Below are 20,000 nucleotides of genomic sequence, written 5' to 3'. Positions count from 1 at the left end.
TGGCCTTCCATACATCGATCTAATATCGTTTTAAAAGGTAATCAATCAATTGTATCGATACTAGGAAATAACACATTGAATTAGGCACGTCAGAGGATCCGCTTAGAGTATTTACTTGAGAAACACTGTACAACTGGACAAACAAAACTTACAAATTAGTTTTATATATCGAAAACACTGTTATACAAATATGCGTTAGCTTCCAGCTAACGTCAATGGCAAAAGTAATGTATATGCTAATGCTAACATTCACCCTCATGTCTCCCTGTCTCTCCGCCTTACCCCACCAGTGACACACAGTAACCTGAGCGAAAAGAAAACAACGTCGGATAATTTAACGTGCAGCGTCGGTCACCACCATCATGTGATATTGTCAACAGACCAGCATGTAGTGAGAACGTCAGTGTCAAAAGAGGAGATAATAAACAGAAACGGACATGCGGTGTTGAACTTATTGATAAACCGAGGGCCGTCCAGCGGATCAAGACACTTGAGGCTGTTTAAAAAGTGACTGTAGCTGGTAGATTAAGGACCCCAAAGAGTAGATACTGAGCAAGATAGTTATCTGTTGGCGGCGCGCCACTCCTAAATGAATGTAGAGGAAACACTGAGTAGTTATTTATTTCAGTCACACTGGTTTAATTTTTGACTAAAAAGTTACTGAATCGATTTCAAGTCACTGAATCGTTTCGGATTATATCGTTCTAAATGAATCAGAATCGTCCTTGAATCGTATCGGCAACCACGAATCATGATTCGAATTGAATCGTTGTTAAAAGGAATCGTTACACCCCTAGTAACTACAGTTCTATGAGTCCCTCCTGACCGCCAGAGGCAGTGCTTCAAGCGCTGAATAGTCCCTACGCGCATGCACAGTCAAGTATGAATACCAAAAAGGTAAAGTCAAACACCTGGGTGACCTGGAAAGGCTATAAGTTCCGGGGTCAACCAACACGTTGTTTCCTGAGTATCTTCTCCTGTGACCATGAGAAGTGACTAAGCGCTCTGGCGGTCATTCGGGATTCATGGAACTGTAAGTACATTCATAATTGTATCGTTCTATATTGTCCCTCCTGACTGCCAGAGGCGGTACTTCAAGCACTGAATGACCTATACCAAAAAGTCACAAGGAATCTTGCCTACAGAATTCATCGAGCAGGACCAAGGACTCTAATACGAGGGCTATATCCAGTGGATGGGGAAATAGGCCCGCTTACATAGCAAACAAGGCATCACTCACCCTACGAGGGCCAAGAGAACATGCATGGTGGCAGGAAATAGCACCTATATACACCTTAAGAGTCGAAGGGGATTGGCCTCTCTCCCACAGAGACTGCAGGAACTCCAGTATGGTTGATATTGAACATTGAACCACCTCCCAACCTGCACACCTGTTACAGAATAGCTTCCATCGATTATCGTACTGCTGACGGGTTGATGATGCTCTAGCATCCAAGATTGTTTGTCAGACAGGCGCCAGGCAGCTGCTCAGCAGTGCATCGAACCCTCCACCGGCCACACCCACAGCTGAAGGTTCTGGGGGTTGGGGTGCAAAATCTGACCTCCCAGTTGAGACAATAGCCATGGGGTACCGCAGCATAGCCTGTGGAGGAGGGGAAACCACATCCTTGCTGGCCAGAAGGGGGCCACAAACAGTATCCTGTGACCATCCTGAATGACTCTTTGAATGGTTGGCCAAATCAGAGGGAGCGGAGGGAACTCATACAGGAGGGTTCCTGGCTAGGGCTGAGCCAGTGCATCCTGGCCTAGAGAGCTCGTTGTCTCCAGAGGGGGTAATGAGTCGTTGCATTGGAGGCCAAAAAGGCCCCAGATGGCATGATGAAGGCGCCACTCTCCAGGTTGGGGCATGTGGCGTGACAAAAAATCGGCCACCTGGTTCTGGTTCCCTGGCAAATACTTCACTTGCAGACTGGCTAGTTGGGGGGCCGCCCATGTCAGAAGCTCTCTTGACATCCGCAGCAGCTGTCCAGACCTGGTGCCACCCATGTGATTTATATAGTAAACCGCTGACCGTACCGTATTAGCATGTGCTGTATCAGCATGTGCCATCCCCTCAGGTAAGGCAGAAAGTGCTTCAAAGCCAGATGTACACCTCGTAGCTCCAGCACATTAATGTGCCTGACCCGATCCTGCCTGGACCACTGGCCTTGGGCCATTCTGCCCTTCCACATTGCGCCCCATCCCGAGGGGCAGGCGTCTGTGGCGACAGTCTCCCGTCGAGAGGGAACGGAGCCCATGGGAACACCCCTGGACAAATACGACCTCCCCTTCCATGGAGGTAGGGCGAGGAAACACCGCCCTGAGACCCTGATCTTCCGATACCTGTGTCGCCTGGCATCCAGGTGGAGGTCGTTCAGCCATCTCTGCAGTGGGCGTAGCGATAGCAAGACCAGGGGGACAACAGTCGACATGGACGTCAACTTGCCCAAGAGACACTGAAAATTTACAAGGAGCAAGGCCTTGTATCTGCAAAAAAGAGAGAGCAGGCAGAGGATGTCATCCACCCACTGAGGGGATGGACAAGCCTTCATGGTAACACAACAAACCAAAAGCCTGCAATTATGTGACACTGAAGTTGGTTGCGGCATCGGCGTCGTCCTGTAACAACGTGGACAGGGCAAGCATAAGATGCAACAGTGAATTACCGAAGCGACCAGCTCGAGCCCCAGTGGTCAGGAGGGACAATATAGTACTTTCTACCAAAAATAAGAAAAGTGGAAAAAGTTAAACAATAACCTTCTTCACATGGTCCCTCAAAATCCAAGGTTTCATATGTGAAACAGTTCAGAACTTCATCTTTCATCCCAGTCCCTCATCTCAAAGAGGAGGACATACTATATTTGACAAATGTAACAAAAGTCAGTCTAAATTGAACAGATCTCTGCTTTTGCAGCAGATTATTAATATAAAGGAAAGAAGACAATACTAAACACCTATGATAATAAGCGGGAATTCCCAGCCTACTTACACAAAACAGGAAGAAAGCAAGCCCCAAAGTTCACAATATTAATAAAAAATATACAGTTTAACTAATTTGCATAAAAATGTACATGATGATTCTGTATAATGCATACAACCGACCAAATCTGTTCTTTCAATATGGAAAAGTATGGATGACTTACAAAGTAGCCAACACCATATGTTGACAGTGAAAAATTCAGGGACTAGTTTGTTGAGGAGCTTGAGCACATTTTGCGATGTTGCACAAGATCAGTAGGGCCTAAGTTGGCGTTTACCATTATTATTGCGCCACCTTGTGGTCAACATTTGTCACACCATTGTTTTAGTATTGTCTTGTAATAAAATCTTGTAATGTACTGTTTATGGTTAGACCCACATGTTCGAAAGCAAAATAATAATAACAACAATATTAGTAGTAACAACAATAATAATAATAATCCAAACAAAAACAATAAGGTTCCAACTGCTTTCAGTGTTTGGACCCCTAAAAGAATGAGAAAAGCCTTTATTTATTTCTGTACCTTCAGTACAGAGGCCCCCATTAACAACATTCTGTTGCTAGATACCAACAGACCCATGTCCATTTTCTTCTCTTCTGTGTAATGCATATTAAATTACTGCATCTTAGCATCTGTTTTGAACTTGTTTTTGAAGAGATTACAGTACAGATGCTTGTTTAGTCCATCAGAGGCAGTATAGAAATTATTAAGGAGGTGAGAAACCAAGTAAATGATGATTTTTTTTCACTCTTTGAAACAAGTGAATGATGACTTAATTGGAGCAGAACTCTGTCCTATTCCTATTTTTCTTTCATAGAAGTTACACTGATGTGTTTTGATCAGTGTCACAGCGGGTAAGTGGACAGGCCTGCATATCGCAGACATCTTCCTGCTGGGTTAAGCTACCATCTTTATATATTTATGTGTATGTGCACGTGTGTGTGTTTGATGGCAAATGAAGGGAGTGTCCAACGGAGCCTGCACAGTGAAAGCAGACCGTCTCTAGTCATTATCCTTCAGGAGGCTGCCGCCAATGTGGCCTTTGCTACATGGAACGCATACACCGTCCAGACACTCAGTGGGATTCTCTAGTCATTTATCCCACCCTCACTGATTCAAATACTGCACAACACACACATCCACACACTGTCTTTACGCCTGGTGTGATTCCACCAGTCATTTAGCGCCAGTCTCAGGGACAGCCTGGATCTGATCTGGACTGCTCTATCTAAATAGTGAAAATACATGAATAGTCAAGGAAAAAATAAGATGAAGGATATTTAAGTAGTAGAAACATAAAAATAATTGGAAAAACATATAGAATGCGTCAATGCACTATGTTCAATCCTGATGACTGTGGAGCTAGAGCAGAACTGGAGTCAGCAGCAAGTTGAGATTTTCTCTTTAAGCAAGGAAAAGTACTAAGATGCACACACACACTTGCCCATAAATATCCGAAGCCCTGCTTGGTTTACTACCCAGGGAATTACTACTAAGTTAGGCTGACCATCATAGTGGAGAGAGAAACAGAAACTGATTGAGAGCAAGGAGGGGTATAATACAAGTTCACATTGTTGAACAAAACCAACTGTTCCTGAGAAGCAGCAGAGTGAAAAGGTTTGGAAACATTTCTTAGTCTGGCTGGTATTGTTCATCTTGTAAGTCTGTCGGTTTGTCTTTGAGTTTGTGTGTCATCATGAGAACTACCATAAAGGTGGTTTTAAGTACTGAGTTCTGAGGACATAGATATGCTGTGTGTATCTTTTATTTATGTGCAATTGATATTAACATAACAGCAGGGTCTGGAGCTGAGTGTGGCCTGTGTGCTCATAATCATATTTTGGAAGTATGAATACATAACATAAAAAAACAAATGTGTGTTTGCGTGGTTAGTGGTTGATAGAGTTGCTCAATATTCTAAAGCTAAAATGCAGTATCACCAGTTACCACAGTTGCCAAACAGAGGAATATATCTTTAGTCCTTTCATGTGACCTATTATTTGCTCTATATTTTGAATAATATTGACCCATTCAGAAAGTTAGTTTGAAAGCTCAAAACACCACTATTCAAATGGTCTAAACCAGTTTAAGACACCACAGCAACAGTATCTGCAGAAAAACAATAGTTTGTCATCTCTTCGTTATCTGTAGGGAAACATACTCATTTATCCCCTATGTGCTGTGCTCTATGTTCACCTTATGCCTCCCTCCAAACTGATGCTTTTAAGCTTTTAGTCTTTTTTGGAAGGGTTGCACAGAAAGCTTTAAATTTAACCAACTGTAGAAGTAAATGTAAAATAATAGAATAGAATAGAATAGAATAGAATAGAATAGAATAGAATAGAATAGAATAGAATAGAATAGAATAGAATAGAATAGAAAAGAAAAATACTTTATTCATTCCCCGGGGGAAATTCAAGTGTCCAGTTACTTGTACAAAAAACATACACAGACATCACTATAACACACTAACAAAATCAATAGTGCAAAAGGCAAAGGAAGACTGGAAATATGTATAAGACTGTATTAACATGTATTTACATGTATTAACATGGCAAGAGATGGCAAAAGGTGGAGGATATAGGCAAGAACAAGGGATACTGCTGTTCACTATGATTAAGACAGTGTCCATGCAGGAAATACACTTTGTTTTGTGCTAGGATTTTAGGATTTTAGAAATATGCTTTAGACTTTATTTATCTCATGATGTGGAAAACTGATATTGTAATATAAGATATTTTAAAATGTGACTGTTGCATGTTAAGTATATGAGAAAATGGGTTTTCATTTTTTTTTAAAGTTTTTTTTGTTTTACTTGATGTTTTCTTTCATTTTATATTAATTTTTTGTTTGTTTGTTTGTTTGTTAGTCACTACTTGGTTAGGGTTTAGGAACATTATGTTTTGGGTTTACGTACACCATTTAAAATTAAAAAATTAAAAAAATACATGGTTCAAGCCATGTTCTCGCTATTGCCAAAAAAAGTGCCCAAGCATTCACAAATCACTTTACTTAAGCTTTCTGACTATTTCAAAACCTCCCATGGCACATGACACATGACCACTGACCGATGGACGTCACTAACCACACACCACCACACCGCAACTGGCGCTGCAGTGAATGCTAGAACTCAGCTTTGATTTGTGGTAATGCACTATGAAAAACTGCTGTGAGCACAGCAGCCTGAATACCTTACCAGTTGATTAGAGGACCTAGATATAATCAGACTGAATGCTATTTTTCTTAGCTGTAGTTGCACAGTGTGAAGATGCATTGTTCATATGTTTGTCTCACGGATTATTATTGAGTCTTGCCTTTCCGTTGTGCTTTGTCACCTGTCCAAACTGTTGAAGCCACTGGTTCCTGACAGTCACGGTCAGCTAGTGAAGGGAGTGGGAGGGTTTGGTGATGAGATGTCAGAGTCCTCAGCTATCATGCTGTTACACATCCTCTGAAAATTGACCAGTTCTGTCTTTCTCTTATGGAAGGGCAAATAATTCTTAGGTTAAAGTCCCCTCTGCTGTAGTTATCTAATTATTAAATCCAATAACAGGTCGTTGAGTAGTTGCTGACAGTCATAACACCGACGGCTACAGGTGGCATTTCTCCATGAAATTTAAAATTACCCAACTTCATTTATTTTATCAGGAGCTTCTATGCTGTTTCTGTTTCTCTGGTGTGCTTAGTGTGATAGAATGATTCCCCATGGATGGCACAGTAAAAGATAAGGGGAAAGCGAAAATTGTTTAATCAGCTTCTGATAAGTCTGTTCTCAAGGAAAGACCCGATTGGCATTACTGATATACTGATAATAAATCTGTATCTGTCAGCGATCTGAATGCACACGACTTTCCCAAAGCCATTGAATCGTAGCAGTATGAAATCTAATATTGATTTCTTTTTTTTTTCTTTTACCTTCAGTTTTATTGTTGATTGACCAGGAGCTGTGTTAGTACAGAGATCACTCCCAATCACCCTGCTGATAGATAACAATACAGACGAACAAACTAAAGAAAGATACAAAAAAGAAGCTGAGGACAATACTTGTACCGAAGGACACAAAATACATGGTGCAGATACACAGAGCTCTAGAGAGCAGCAGTAGATGTGAAAGGCCAAAGAGAAGTGAGGCCTTGAGAGACTTAGGACACTGAAAAAGAGAAGTAGAAAAAAAGAAGACAAGGGTAGGATTAAAATTTGGTAAGAGTGCTTTGTGATAGAAGAGAGAAATTTGGTGTGAAATGAAAGCTGAATTTAACATATTTTCTACCTAAACCAAATTGTAGTAGATACCAGAATTTGATTTATACACAAGCTACAGGAGTGTGAAGGGAAAAGGGAAGAAATAGTGGGGGGAAATAAAAACGTGATAGCCAACACTAAGCAACTGAAACAGCTAAAGGAGAAAATCTGAGATCAGTAAAGGGGAGGAGAAGCTGACAAAACAGAGGTGGAATGAGAGACAAATGAAGGCATGAAGAGAAAGAAGGGGTGAAGGAAGCAGAAGATGATGGGTTGGAAAAGAACTGAAATAGCAAGGATGGGTGGATATCATGAAGGTATAAGTGGAGGAGGCGTTGGAGATGGACAGGATGAAGAGATGCACAGAGGGAGACATTTGCTCCCTCAGCAGTCATCTCTAATGAAGAAGAATGTGGAGGCTTCAACTGCTTTCTGGATCTGTAATATGTACATTTTACTGACGTATCCACTTCTTAACTTTTGACACACAATTCATGAAACAAACAAAAAAATGAATTTCACTTCAATGCTATGTGGAAGTTAACACATTAGAAATGTGTTTTGGAGCTTTCTTGGAACTTGGCCTAATTATCAAGTATACTTTCTCTCAGTTTTTATATATTTTCTAAAAGAAGTTTAAGAATAAAATTGCAGGCACGGGAGTTTGACACCAAGCTCTTAGGCTTGCTTTAATTGGGGCTAAAATCTCTGCTGCGATTTTCACATCCTGTTTCAAAATGCAGAACATTTCTGTGAAGTTGATGTAGCATGCAGCCAATAGTACTTTTTATTCTTTGCCTCTTTGTAACCCTGAACTTTTACTGTTGTGCCTTCCTTTCTACTAGGAAAAAGAAACAGAATAAAACTTACAAGCGAAAGATCTTAAATCTTTGTAAAACTGTTTTTGTCAGATTCTGGTTTCTCTTATGGTCTAAGTTGAACGTTAGTTTGTGCCCTCATTAGTTGTGACTGCTTACAGACAAGGGCGAAAAAGTCTTCAGAAATCCTTGAACTTTTCCTCCAACACTGCTCACAGTTTTAAATAGAAGTTGGCAAAGACATGCCAGAACATTTTCTAATTCCTGAAATTGAAGCTTACCAATGTGGGTGTTTATCCTTGTTTATCTTTTACCTATTAATACAAATGCTGGTAATTGTTCTCCTATTCAACCTTTGCTTGAATCTATTGAGTTACTGCAAACAGGGGACATGGCAATTTTGATTCTCATGAGCTACATTCCATCATTTAAACCCTTCAGCACACACTGGACAGATCATACAGGCAGAAGAACATATGGTAGAAACTGCAACTCCAGGAAAAAATGATTGCTTTTCTAGTGTTATGTTGTGAACAGAAAGTAATACAGCAGTACAGTCTGGCATATTGACATGCATCTAGATGTTGTGAATGTGTTGACCACAGGCAGAACAACAAATGTAAGGTGTCTTCTTAGCTTCATGAAGGTTATGATATTCATTTCTTTGAAATACCTCAGAGAGCTGTATTTTCATTTGTAGTACTATTGAATTATATTGTATGGTACCAACACATGTTTCTATGTGTTCTTCTGATAAGCCATTTTTAGACAGTGGATAAAGCTAAATAAGAGAAACACTTTTGTGTTTAATTCAGTCCGGTTTAACAGTGCCACAAACTTCCAAAATGCACAGTTATGTATTTGTGTACTTGATAACCTATGTCATGTCAGAAATCAGGAATGTTTATGGTCGTTCTGAATGGTCACACTTGGCAAAACTTTGGCATTTTATATTTGGATTGGTATTTGGCTTCAGCTAACCTTGATATTGTATAGTCATTTACTTTACCTTTGCCATAAACCAAAACTCATCCTGTCCTTGTCCCTGCATTAAAAAAAAAAAATTTGTTCCAAAATCAATGTATTTACGTACAGTGGTGTGAAAAAGTTTTGCCCCCATTTCTCATTTCTTATTTCTTTGCATGTTTGTCCCACTTAAATGTTTCAGATCATCAAACCAATGTAAATATTAGTCAAAGATTTTGTGTTTTTTGTGTTTGTGTTGTCATCCACCCAACTGATGATGGAAATATATTTAAAGTTAAAGGCAGCCAACAATTTTCCTATAGTTCCTTATTTTTCAGTCTATAATGTTGGCACTCCATGAATTACTTTTCTAATGGCTTGGTGTGATTATTTCAGAATTATCAGTATGGTTATTGACTTACATATGCAGGCTGGCCTGTTATTTAATCTGCTCTATTTTGAATTCAGCCATGTTCAAGTGTAAGCTCTGGATAGCTAGCAACATTTTGCGCATGACGCAAGTACATTTGTTATTAAACTCTACAGTACAAAAACTTGCTCTGACTTATTTTTCTTTTGACATTTTCACATTTCTTCCTGTTACTCTGCTTTTGTTTGCTTCTCTATATTTTTGAATTAACAACATTAATCTTTGGGACAAGCCTGGATGATCTTCCAGGATACGCAAATCAAATCCAAATAATAAGCCATAATATGTTGGGCCCATTCCACAGTCCACCTCAACATAGCCAGAAGGTGACTTTACACAGCTGATTCTGTGGCAGTTTAGACGTAGTGGTACATTTTCAACTCGGGAACATGCTGACTTGAAGTTTGACTGTGGATGGCCTGAAAACGATGCACTGTGAGGATGGTAATATTTCGCTTTTCAGTCGAGTCAGAGCCCTTGTGATTTATTTATTATATTAAAGTTTTTGTCAGTTGCTTTATCTGAATGTTTGCCAGTTTGCTTTTGCTTTACTCTCTACCCTAAAGAATTTTCCTTCATCTGTCAATTTTGTTTCGCCGCCTTTGCTTTCATAACCTTTCATCTAGCGTCTTTGTCTGTCTGCTCTTTTTTTTGTTGTTGTTGTTTTGCTTTTTCTATGCCTCTACTCCACTCTCTTTGTCTCTCTTGTTTTATTCTGTCTTGTCTTCTAGATGTTTGTCTGTTTTTCAAAACCCTTCTCTTCTTTTTTTTCTCGCCCCACTTCCTTCATTTCTGTCTCTCTGCTTCACAGTTAACGTATTGATTTAATTTTCATACTGCTGGCAGTTGTTCCCTCCGTCATAAACCATCAACGTTGCCGCCTTTCAAGCTGGTATTGATCATTGTACAGCCGATCACAACCAATCTCCACCATCATTATCTACTCTCTCTCTTTCTCTTTTGTTGTCGTCTGCCTTGTATTGTGTGCTCTGAGGGTTATATTTTTTAATCTAGCTGTTTAGTACTCTAGCGAAATAATAGCCCTGTGAATATTGGCATTTAGCTAGTGAATTGTTTCTTTTTTTCCCCTTCAAATTTTGAAGTGTTAAAAACCATTACTCAGGTGGGAAGCTGCCATCTTTCAAAGGAAAGTGCGTCACATAACTTTTACTGTTTGTGTAAAATATTCACAGATGGGAGACTGATGTCCCAGTCTAGACATGAAATCTTTAATAGTCTATTGTGCCCATTCTTCATGAGGAATGGGCAACACCTAGGTGGATCTATATTTTTTAACACTGACAGAGTAAAATGTTTAGTAAGTAATGCATTTGTTGGATACAGAATTTAATGTATGTCACAGAGATTACATATGGTCATGCTGTGAAGAAAGTGATAAATAGATCAGTGCAGTGGTTAAAACAAAAACAGTGGTTAATTAAGGCTTCTTAGTAAAACTGAAGGCACTTTTCACCCAATATGATTTTGAGAGGATAATTCACACCTTCATTACCTATCGTCTAGATTTCTGCAATTATCCCTATATTGAACTTGACCAATCAGCAATACGTGGCATGCAGCCTGTGCAGAATGCAACAGCTCACAACAGTGGTTGCCCCCAAACTGTGGAACAACCTACAGCTTTATGTCGAAGATGCCCAGACTTTTAAATCACCGTTGAAGACCCATCTCTGCGCGCCTGAAAGAATGTCCCTTCTTTGTTCTGCTATGTGCCATGTGCAGAACGTGGGCTCATGATGCAGGACAAAGGAATGTGTTCAGCAGGGGATTTAGCTCGACCCTGCTCATGTGTGGTTGCGTTACAAACGTGAGCTTTTGTCTGTGATCTCTAAGGCGCCTGGTCAGAAGACAGGATGTTGGCAACCAAGATTTTGTGACCATATCAAAAAATTGCGTGTATAAAGACAGTAGTTAAGCAGATTGTTTGCACAGTCACTATCTCCCAGTTAATTTGCCGGTGCATGAAAAGAGTTCATTAACGCATGTTTTTCCTTTAGCTGTGAGTCAGCTGTCAAAGTTGCAGTCCGATGAAGGTCGTTGCTCTTTGTGTTGATAAACTTCGTTGCTTCATAACTGCAGTTTGTTGCTGTTGGTGATGTGCTCACGGACAACTGGAAATCAGCAGGTCGAACAGTTCTGCCTGGACCATTTCTATGCTCAACAAAGGATTGGAGCGGATGGTGGGGTGGAGGAATAAGGAGTAAGAGAGAGAACAATTATTATTTCAGGTTACAGTGGCCAGAAGTGTGACTGTCAAAGTAAAAGAATATTACCCTAGCGGTTCACTTAACTACAACAACACTGAATTTGAAGATTTCCATGGCCCACCAACAGGAAGCACAGTACGAGGATGTAGTTTCACTTTTTGTGACTGTTTTGTAACACGCCGAACTTTCTCTTACTTTGAAGTTTTCTTCTAGAGATGTAATACTCATCCCTGTCTGCCACATCTTTCTGTTCCTATATTTCCCCTTGCTTGCTCATTCCCTTCCTCTCTTTCTCTTTCCGTCTTTTGTTGCGTTGTAGTGCGCGATCGAACACTACATCAAGCCAAATCTAGAGCTTCTGTTTCCTCTTTCATCTGCCTCGTAGCCCCTGGTGGCCCTCAGACGCCACAGAGCTTTCAAACAAGTAAAGAGTCAAAGGGTGTGGAGACACGGGGGGTGCAGTTGGGGGTGCTCACGATTGCCTCCAAAGAGAGGCATTTTCACCAGCTTTTGTACCCCTCGCTCACTGTACTGTGACCTTTCAAAGCACCACCACTCCTGTTTGCTCATGCCACCAGACTGCTTACTCTCTCCCTCTGCCTGCATTCTCCAAAGGGGGTCCCAATAATAATTCAACACAGCCCTGTATTGCGTTCCGTTGAAAGCCAACTCGGCTGCATAAGCAACTGACACAATCAGTTGTTTTTTTCCGGGCACACACCACACCAGTTGTCTGGTCACCATTTTATCGCTCCCTCTTGCGCGTGCTTAGGAAGAGGTGTTGCGGAACCAAGACCACCAGCTGGGACAAGAGAGGATAACAGCATGGCATTTAGGTGGGTTTTTCACTGGCTTTTGTTGCCTTGAAACAGCTACAACATTATCGGAACAGTCCACTTTCTACCAGCCTCTCTTTTGTGTCCTATTGTCACTCAATCCGTCTGTCTCTCCACTTCCTCTTTCTCTTTATGATGTGAAGCCTGCCTTTCCTTTGTGATTGCTTTCCAATTCACACCTTGTGCTCCTGAGAGATCAATTTTTGTTTCTTCTCTGGCCTTTTTTTAAATAAATAAATACCAATTTTTTTGTTATTTGATACCAGAGACGTGTTGACAAGTTCACTTTCATGTGAAACTTTGAAAATTGCTTTATATATATATATATATATATAGTTGTATTGCAGGCATTTAAAAAAAATCTTTGACTTGCAAATGTACCAAGGGCAACTTATTATTTTTTAAACAATAAGCTGTAAACATATTATTTAGTGTGGGTTTTTTGTCTTGTCTTACAGCTATCTCTATGCTTCCAACAGATGTAATTTAAAGTTGTCTTGAGTGTAGTGTCTGCTACAGAGGCAAGGACAATGATGTGAGCCCTTTCAAAAGACCAGGGGCCTCATGTACAAAGACTTGAGTGGATTCCCTACTAAAAATGGGCGTACGATCCAGAAAACGCTTCTTGACCAAAAATCTTGATGTATGAAGAATATGTGCATACTCATGAATCCAAGCACTTTTCTCTTGTGTCCCAATCAACGTGGAATTGAGCAGACATGTTGGAGTACCCCACCCCTCCTTCCCCACACCCCCATTTTTTCTTTTTCTTGTTTAAAGGCGGTTGGCAAACTACTGTTGGGTGCATTACCGCCACTATCTGGACTGGAGTGTGAAGCACTGGTTTACAAAGTTACATTAAATTCTGTCCATAATCAAGTGCTTTGCAAAAACCTAAAAAATAATAAAAATAAATATGGAAATCATTTTAAATGAGGCCTGCACCTGAGGTTCCCCTCTCTGCGGAATAGAGTAGGGTGGGAAAAAGAACTTCACAGAAAGCAAATTGGAGACACTACTCACTGAAGTGGAGGTTCTCAGTATTTAAATCAGCCCCACCTGCACAGATTTACTTATTAATGTTTGCTTTAATGATTTCATACATCTAAACAGGTGCTTAGTTCATTGACATCCCCACTTTGCTCCCAAACATCTGTCCAAACTTTGATGTATACCACATTCTTCATAATTTTTAAATGGCAAAAAATCACGGAGATAACAGTTTCCCAGCATCACTTTGAAGTGTCGCTAAAGGATCAACAGGATCATACAGATCAACAGTCTGTATGAGGCACCGCACATTTCTATGGTCATTTCACCCTTGATGTGTCTGAACTCTGCAGTCAGGAAGAACTTACACCACACATTTTGGCGCATGCACCGTTTGAACGCGCACATTCCACACATTCCACGCACATTTCCACGGTCATGAGACAATGACCAATGGTATTATACAGTTCTTTGACATAGGATGCAAACACTCTCCAGACTGCAGGGAAACATTGTCCCTAACTTTGGTACCTACTATAAAACTCACCATGCTGATAGTAGACTTTGAGCACCAGGTGAAACCATTGTGTCATTCAGCCATTCCAAATAATGACACTCCAGAGTTATGCCATAAAGGATTGTTTTTACCAGTTATTCAATGATTACACACCATTTTCCAGTGGTGTTATGGAGTACTATGGAGTGCACTCTTGGCAAACTTCAAGCATGCAGTGATGGTTGAGTTGAGTAGAGTAGAGTGGGTAGAGCTTCCTGCATAGTGTCCTGCCATGGACAATGTGCTCCATGCAACAATGTGCCACAGTGCTAACTTAGTCTATTTGTAGACAGTTTACCTAACTCTGGACTGACCCTTATCTGCATCTTCTGAGATTATTAGTACTCACTATTTATGACGGCAACATTGCGTAATGTGCAAATGTTGGGCTAAAGTCACAGTAAGCCTATCCTAATATCCTCATATCATGTTTCATACATGGGATACATCAATATAGATTGTGTGGTATTAGTTGTTAATAATTTTAACTTAAATTTAACATATATACATATAAGCATATTTTCACAAATGTTTATACTTTCATTCCATTTTCAATCATTTCACTTCATGCATTAATTCCACTGCTGTCGTGTATTTAGTGCCAAGTGGCTATGGTTGCACTCTTCTTCTGCTAGCAGTAATCTACCATTTTATTATGCAGTCAGCAGCAATCTCATCAGTATTCTCTGTTAATGTAATGGGATTAGAATATATAAATAAAGGGACCAATGCTTAGTATGCCTTATCCATTTGCAAAAACATGAAATGGTAATGGTTTCCTAACAATTGTTCATAAGAAAGGGAAAAATAAATAAAAATAACAGGAGATCTATCCCAGATCTGCCCCAGCCTCTCTTCTCTCTCCAGTCTTTTTTTGAATGCACTCTGTTTTGAATGCAGTTAGTATATGAGAGACAACCACTACCAAGACATTAACATCTCAGCCAAGTGAACGTCAAACAGTAAAAGAAGAGTGGCTTGCATCTTAGTAAGATGTGAAAGTTCAATGATAATTGATTAATCCCGTAAGTAAATTATCAAGCAGAATTTTTAATCATTTCCTGCTTCTCATTTGTGAGAGTGTGCTTCTTTACTCTCTGTATATCACGGTAAATTGTATTTGCTTAGGTTTTGGACTGATATAAAAAACAATCATCATTTGCCTTTCTAGTTCCTTTATTTTTGTTACATGTAGAGGACAGCTGATTATCTAGGTAGCTTGAAATTAATTTTGTTAGTGGAGCCAATTTTTGTGGTACGTGTTCTCCTCCACATTCTCCTTCATCTCCATCCCTCAGCAGTGGAGTGGTCAGGTCTATCAACCGCAAAGCCTCAGCCTATCACCTGGGTGCCCCAATTGCCTGCCAGTCATCAGATAAAATGGATTTCCAATTGAGTCAAGTCTCCAAGACTGGGTTCTGCAGAATGGGGAGCAGGCAGTCCTCTTCCGCTGTCCTACCTTTCCTGACTGTTTGTTATTTGTTTTTCTCCTTCCATCTCCTGCAGTGCTTTGCCCCAGCCTTTCTTCTCCTCTCTCCAGTCCCCTCATTCTGTCATTTTGATCTGCTGGCCAGAGCCATATGAAATGAAAATGTGTTCATTGTAGAAGCCAATACCATCTGGTGTGATGGAACCTCAACATGTCTTAGTTTGTTTGTTTTTTAAGTGAGGAGGGATCTTCACTTAGAGCAACAGGTGGCAATCTATTAGTTTCTTAGCCTTTGGGTTTTCAGTTGCTATTATTTTTAATACAGTGGAGGTGTACAGATGACATTAATGATTAATGTTTTTGTTGGTAAACATAACATAAACATTGTCTTTTAATAGGTTACCTAGTGTAGCAGTAGCAGTGTGTTTAGGGAAGTCAAAGCATTAAGAAGCTTATCCTCACAATCTAACGTAGCCATGGCGTCCATGTAATTTCATTTCTGGAGTTTTATAGTATTTTATAATTTTTTTTTCTAAGTAACAGACATTTTCTCCCTTGTCATGGAGAAATGTAGCTGTTTGAATTTCTCTTTTCCCTGTTTTACTTGCATTAAGTAAAATGTCTAGAGAAATAATTCAGTGTTCTCCTGATGGTTGATTCTTGAGCATTCACATTAGCCATGCATCCTGCTTTTGCCTTTGTTCATAGTCTCACTGTGGATTTGTGGATTCCAAATTCTTTAGAAATGCTTTTGTAAACACAACCACTCTTTTTCTGAGCTCCTCAGAAAGCTCCTTTGTCCACAACATCATACAATTTTACATGCATGTGTTGTGAATATCAGACTGAAAAATACCTGTTTTGTTTAGTTTTTTAAATAAAATGGGCCAATGAACGATACCCTTAATTAACTTAGCTTGTAATCCTTGAGGTACACTTAGTTTTGCCCCGCACAGATATTTTTCTCCACAAAAAAAACCCCAACACATTTGGTGAGAACACCTGTTGTTTTATTCCTCTATTAAATGAGTAGCCGTATTCATACTGAAGTGTTCAGTGAAGCCAATTTAAACAGTTTTAACTAGGTTAAACAAATACACATTCTCAATTTGCCATATAAGGCGCACTCATTATAAACACTCACTTGTGCTAACTGAAGTAAATAGAGCAGAACAGAACTAAGGTGTAGGGAAAGGAACAGATGGAGGGACAAAAGTATGTGGAATTGTAGTGCTCACAGGTGCTCTCAAGTGAATGACAGGAGAAGTGACAGATGTAAGAATGGAGAAACATCAAAAAGAGCACCAAAGAATAGGAAGGGAATGAGAGCAGAGGAAACCAGACGAGAAAGCTGAAGAGTGGAGTCATATTGATCACCCTGCACTAGAAGTCTCTCTGTGGTTTTAATGGTTTGAGTTTCACAGCTGGAGTGAACTCTGCAGCGCTTAGAACAGATACCATGCACACATGCATATACAGTAAACATATACACTCAACCTCTGCTTGCTGCAGGTCAATGCACCACGAACCTCCAGTCAGTTGAGCTCACTGCATCGTTGCACATGCACTAACCCTCCTCCCTGCTGCTGTCCAGTCTTTGAAACCAACTGAGGATGAGCTGCATCAATTCTTTTGAGTGCGATATCTAAGCGATTTTGGTGCTTCCAAGATTCTATGATGTAGAGATATAAAGTCTTTGATGAATAATAGATGCATCCATTATTGCATCAACTGTTGGCCGAAGTAATGGACAAATTTATGTAAGAAATATCAGAGGATGAGGGTCGGATAATACAATTTCTTAAAAAGGAACTTGAATGTTAAGCAGTGGATGTTGAGGCACTTTTTAAAATGGGATGATGCTGCAGAAAAGTTGTTGTGTCACAAATGTAGCTAAATGAAAATAAACCACATAAACCACTAAAGAAATATGCAGTAAGGTCTACCTTGCAAACACTCTCCGCAGTGGCACTCAGTGTGTCATCTCATCTGCATCTGAACAACAAGTCTTATTGTGTATGACCCTGCAATTCTGGCAGTCCCTGTAATGGAGTGGCCACTGTCAAGTCGCTCTGTGTTAATTTGCTTTCATAACAGCTAATGACCATCTCACTAACAATATATCGCCTGTCTTTTGTTAAGGGTTCTCATAAGAAGCTCTATTGAGTTGTTAGGAAAGGTTTGTATGATGCAAAGCTGTAATCAAATTGGCTAGTTTCCACTTTAGTTTGTCTGGTGTTGTTGTTGAAGAATCATCTTGCCCACATTCCAACATGCCCATTGATTGTAGCCGTTTCACAGAACAGCACACAAACTTAGTGAAGGTCGTAGAGCTTGAAATCCTGTCTCAGACTCCTGCGCTTCTCTCTGCTACAATGTGCTGCAAAGGTTTCAAGGACCTCATTGATTTTTGGTTGAACGATGGGGGTTGCTTTCCATAGATCAATTGCGTGTACTTTTTTTTAAACAGAAGCTAGGTAGGCCCGATGGACCATAACTACTGCATATTAGAAGTGAATATGTCTGTCTTAGAGGAACAGAATGGAGTGTTTTACTCTCAAGAAACCACCAGACAGCCACAGAGAACGATGCAGTAATTAAGCATTTCAGTTGCCATTGATCATTGTCACTTTTTTCTGTAAACAGTAACAGTGTGTACGTATATATGCCTTATTATACATGGAAAATCATTTCTGGGGTTTCTCAATCTTCGAAACATGAATTTATTTGAAGTATCATATCCTCTCCTTGAAACATGTTTGGTGTGAAGAGAATGGTTTATGTCTTACAGCTGTAGCCTGACTCTTCAGACCACCTATGTGCTTGGGTGGAAATTACATTGTCTTGCTGATTGTGATTACAAGATTTGTATGATTGAGTTCAAGTCTCCCTGTTTACTACTATGCTGGTCATACAAATACCCAGTATATATCTGGTAAAAAGGTTGGATATCATTATTCCTTAAATGCACAAAATAACTAATAATAAACTATTCTTCTTTACAATTGTAACACAGGCCATACACAGACTGTCACTAAAGAGTTCATCTTGCTGTCTGCATCCAGTAGTTTGTTTACTTGGTTGCCATTTAAAAAGCCTCAAGTAGTGATGCAGAGCTGGGTAACACTGGTCAACAGGTTTACTTTTCTCCATTAGTAAGATAATCAGTACTATTACCAGATATGACCTTTCTGTGTGGTCAGTTAAGATGGCAATGTCTTCAAAAAAGCAAAGACAATCCTTGGACCAAAGAGCATCTGAAAGGTCAGAAGGTGTGGCAGACTAATTCTCTCTATTTTTTCTTTTTTCTTAGAATTTGCTGGTCAACCATGGATGAAGAGTGGGAGGAAAAGGGTAAAACTTTTAGACAAAGGCTTTTACATAGGCACTAAGAGTGGCACTGCATTCTTGTTTTGATTTATGACAGAGCTAATTTTGCTGTTAGCATGCCTTGTTTTAAAAAACATACTTTTTATCACGCTATTTATTTGCCATTAAAATAATGCTGCACTGCTACATGCTAAAGGTGCTAGAGTGATTGTGTGCATTAGGTTCATGGTCTATGTTGTGCTCAGCATATAGTATTTCTAACATTTGCAAAGTAAAGATGAATTCAGGGTTACTCCCCCATCAGCTGAATGTGAAATTCAGTTTACGTCCAAGCTGCTGCTGCTGCTGCTGCTGCTTTCGAAGGGATGAAAAGGAAGAAAGACGTTTCAGAAGCGAGCTGAATCGGGTGCTTTGGGATTGTCCTTGTTTTGATCACTGACTGAAAAGAGAACTGACTCAGAGTTTCGTGGTTTTGTATTTTCTGTTGAACAACACAGGAGAATACTCAGTTTGTCCTGGCCATGACTTAAATTCATCAAACCTGTGATGTATTACATGGTTTTATTAAACTGTTCATATCCTGTGACCGTCGTGTGCTTAGTTTTGTCCTTTTTAAACTATGGAGCAGGTTGACATATTTGATTCTCTCTTTCTGTAAATACAGATTCAGATTTGGGATTAAGAAAATATCCATCAGGAATGTAACTTAATTTCCAAGATTAAACTAGATTAATCGATTTTAATCGACTAGTGTTGCAAATTTTAAAGTTGGTTCATTGCTGAAAATTGAAGGTTCCAGTCCATGCTAATAAATCACTGTGGAAGAAGAGGACACTACAAGATGTCAGAAAAAAACATGGTTTTCATCTGGGCTGTCAACAGATTAAAATATTTAAACGCGATTAATTGCATGATTTCTGTAGTTTCCTCTTTGTTTCATGGATATACCTTGAACTAGATGACTGAGGACTTTCACAGACATGTAGTGTGGTTCATTTTAAAATGATTAGTTCCATTGTTGAACAATTTTTAGAAACTCCACCTCCACCTGTGGGAAATATAATGGCTATGATTAGAATGACAAAGACATTTGTTTTTAAGCTTGACCTGAAATTTAATGGAAAAGTTAGACCGGCAGAAGAAAAACATATACAGTAAATCACCTTTAAAAATAAAACAAAACAAACATTCTAT

The 20,000-nt window shown here is 39.7% G+C and overlaps 1 protein-coding gene across 3 annotated transcripts in view; it reads left to right on the top strand.

Moving 5' to 3' along the window:
* chchd6a (coiled-coil-helix-coiled-coil-helix domain containing 6a) overlaps positions 1–19,392 on the top strand; it is an 89,901-nt gene extending 70,509 nt beyond the window's left edge. For all 3 annotated transcript variants that reach the window (XM_047593631.1, XM_047593613.1, XM_047593621.1), the window contains one exon: positions 18,790–19,392. In XM_047593631.1, coding sequence (XP_047449587.1) covers positions 18,790–18,868 — 79 coding nt within the window. In that variant the 3' untranslated portion in view covers positions 18,869–19,392. The remainder of the gene's footprint in view (positions 1–18,789) is intronic.
* The last annotated feature ends 608 nt before the right edge of the window (positions 19,393–20,000 follow it).

Source organism: Mugil cephalus, chromosome 1 (assembly GCF_022458985.1).
Source record: "Mugil cephalus isolate CIBA_MC_2020 chromosome 1, CIBA_Mcephalus_1.1, whole genome shotgun sequence".
Taxonomy (NCBI): domain Eukaryota; kingdom Metazoa; phylum Chordata; class Actinopteri; order Mugiliformes; family Mugilidae; genus Mugil; species Mugil cephalus.
The sequence above is the reverse complement of the archived record's forward strand: the minus strand, read 5'-3'. Positions and strand labels throughout refer to the sequence as shown.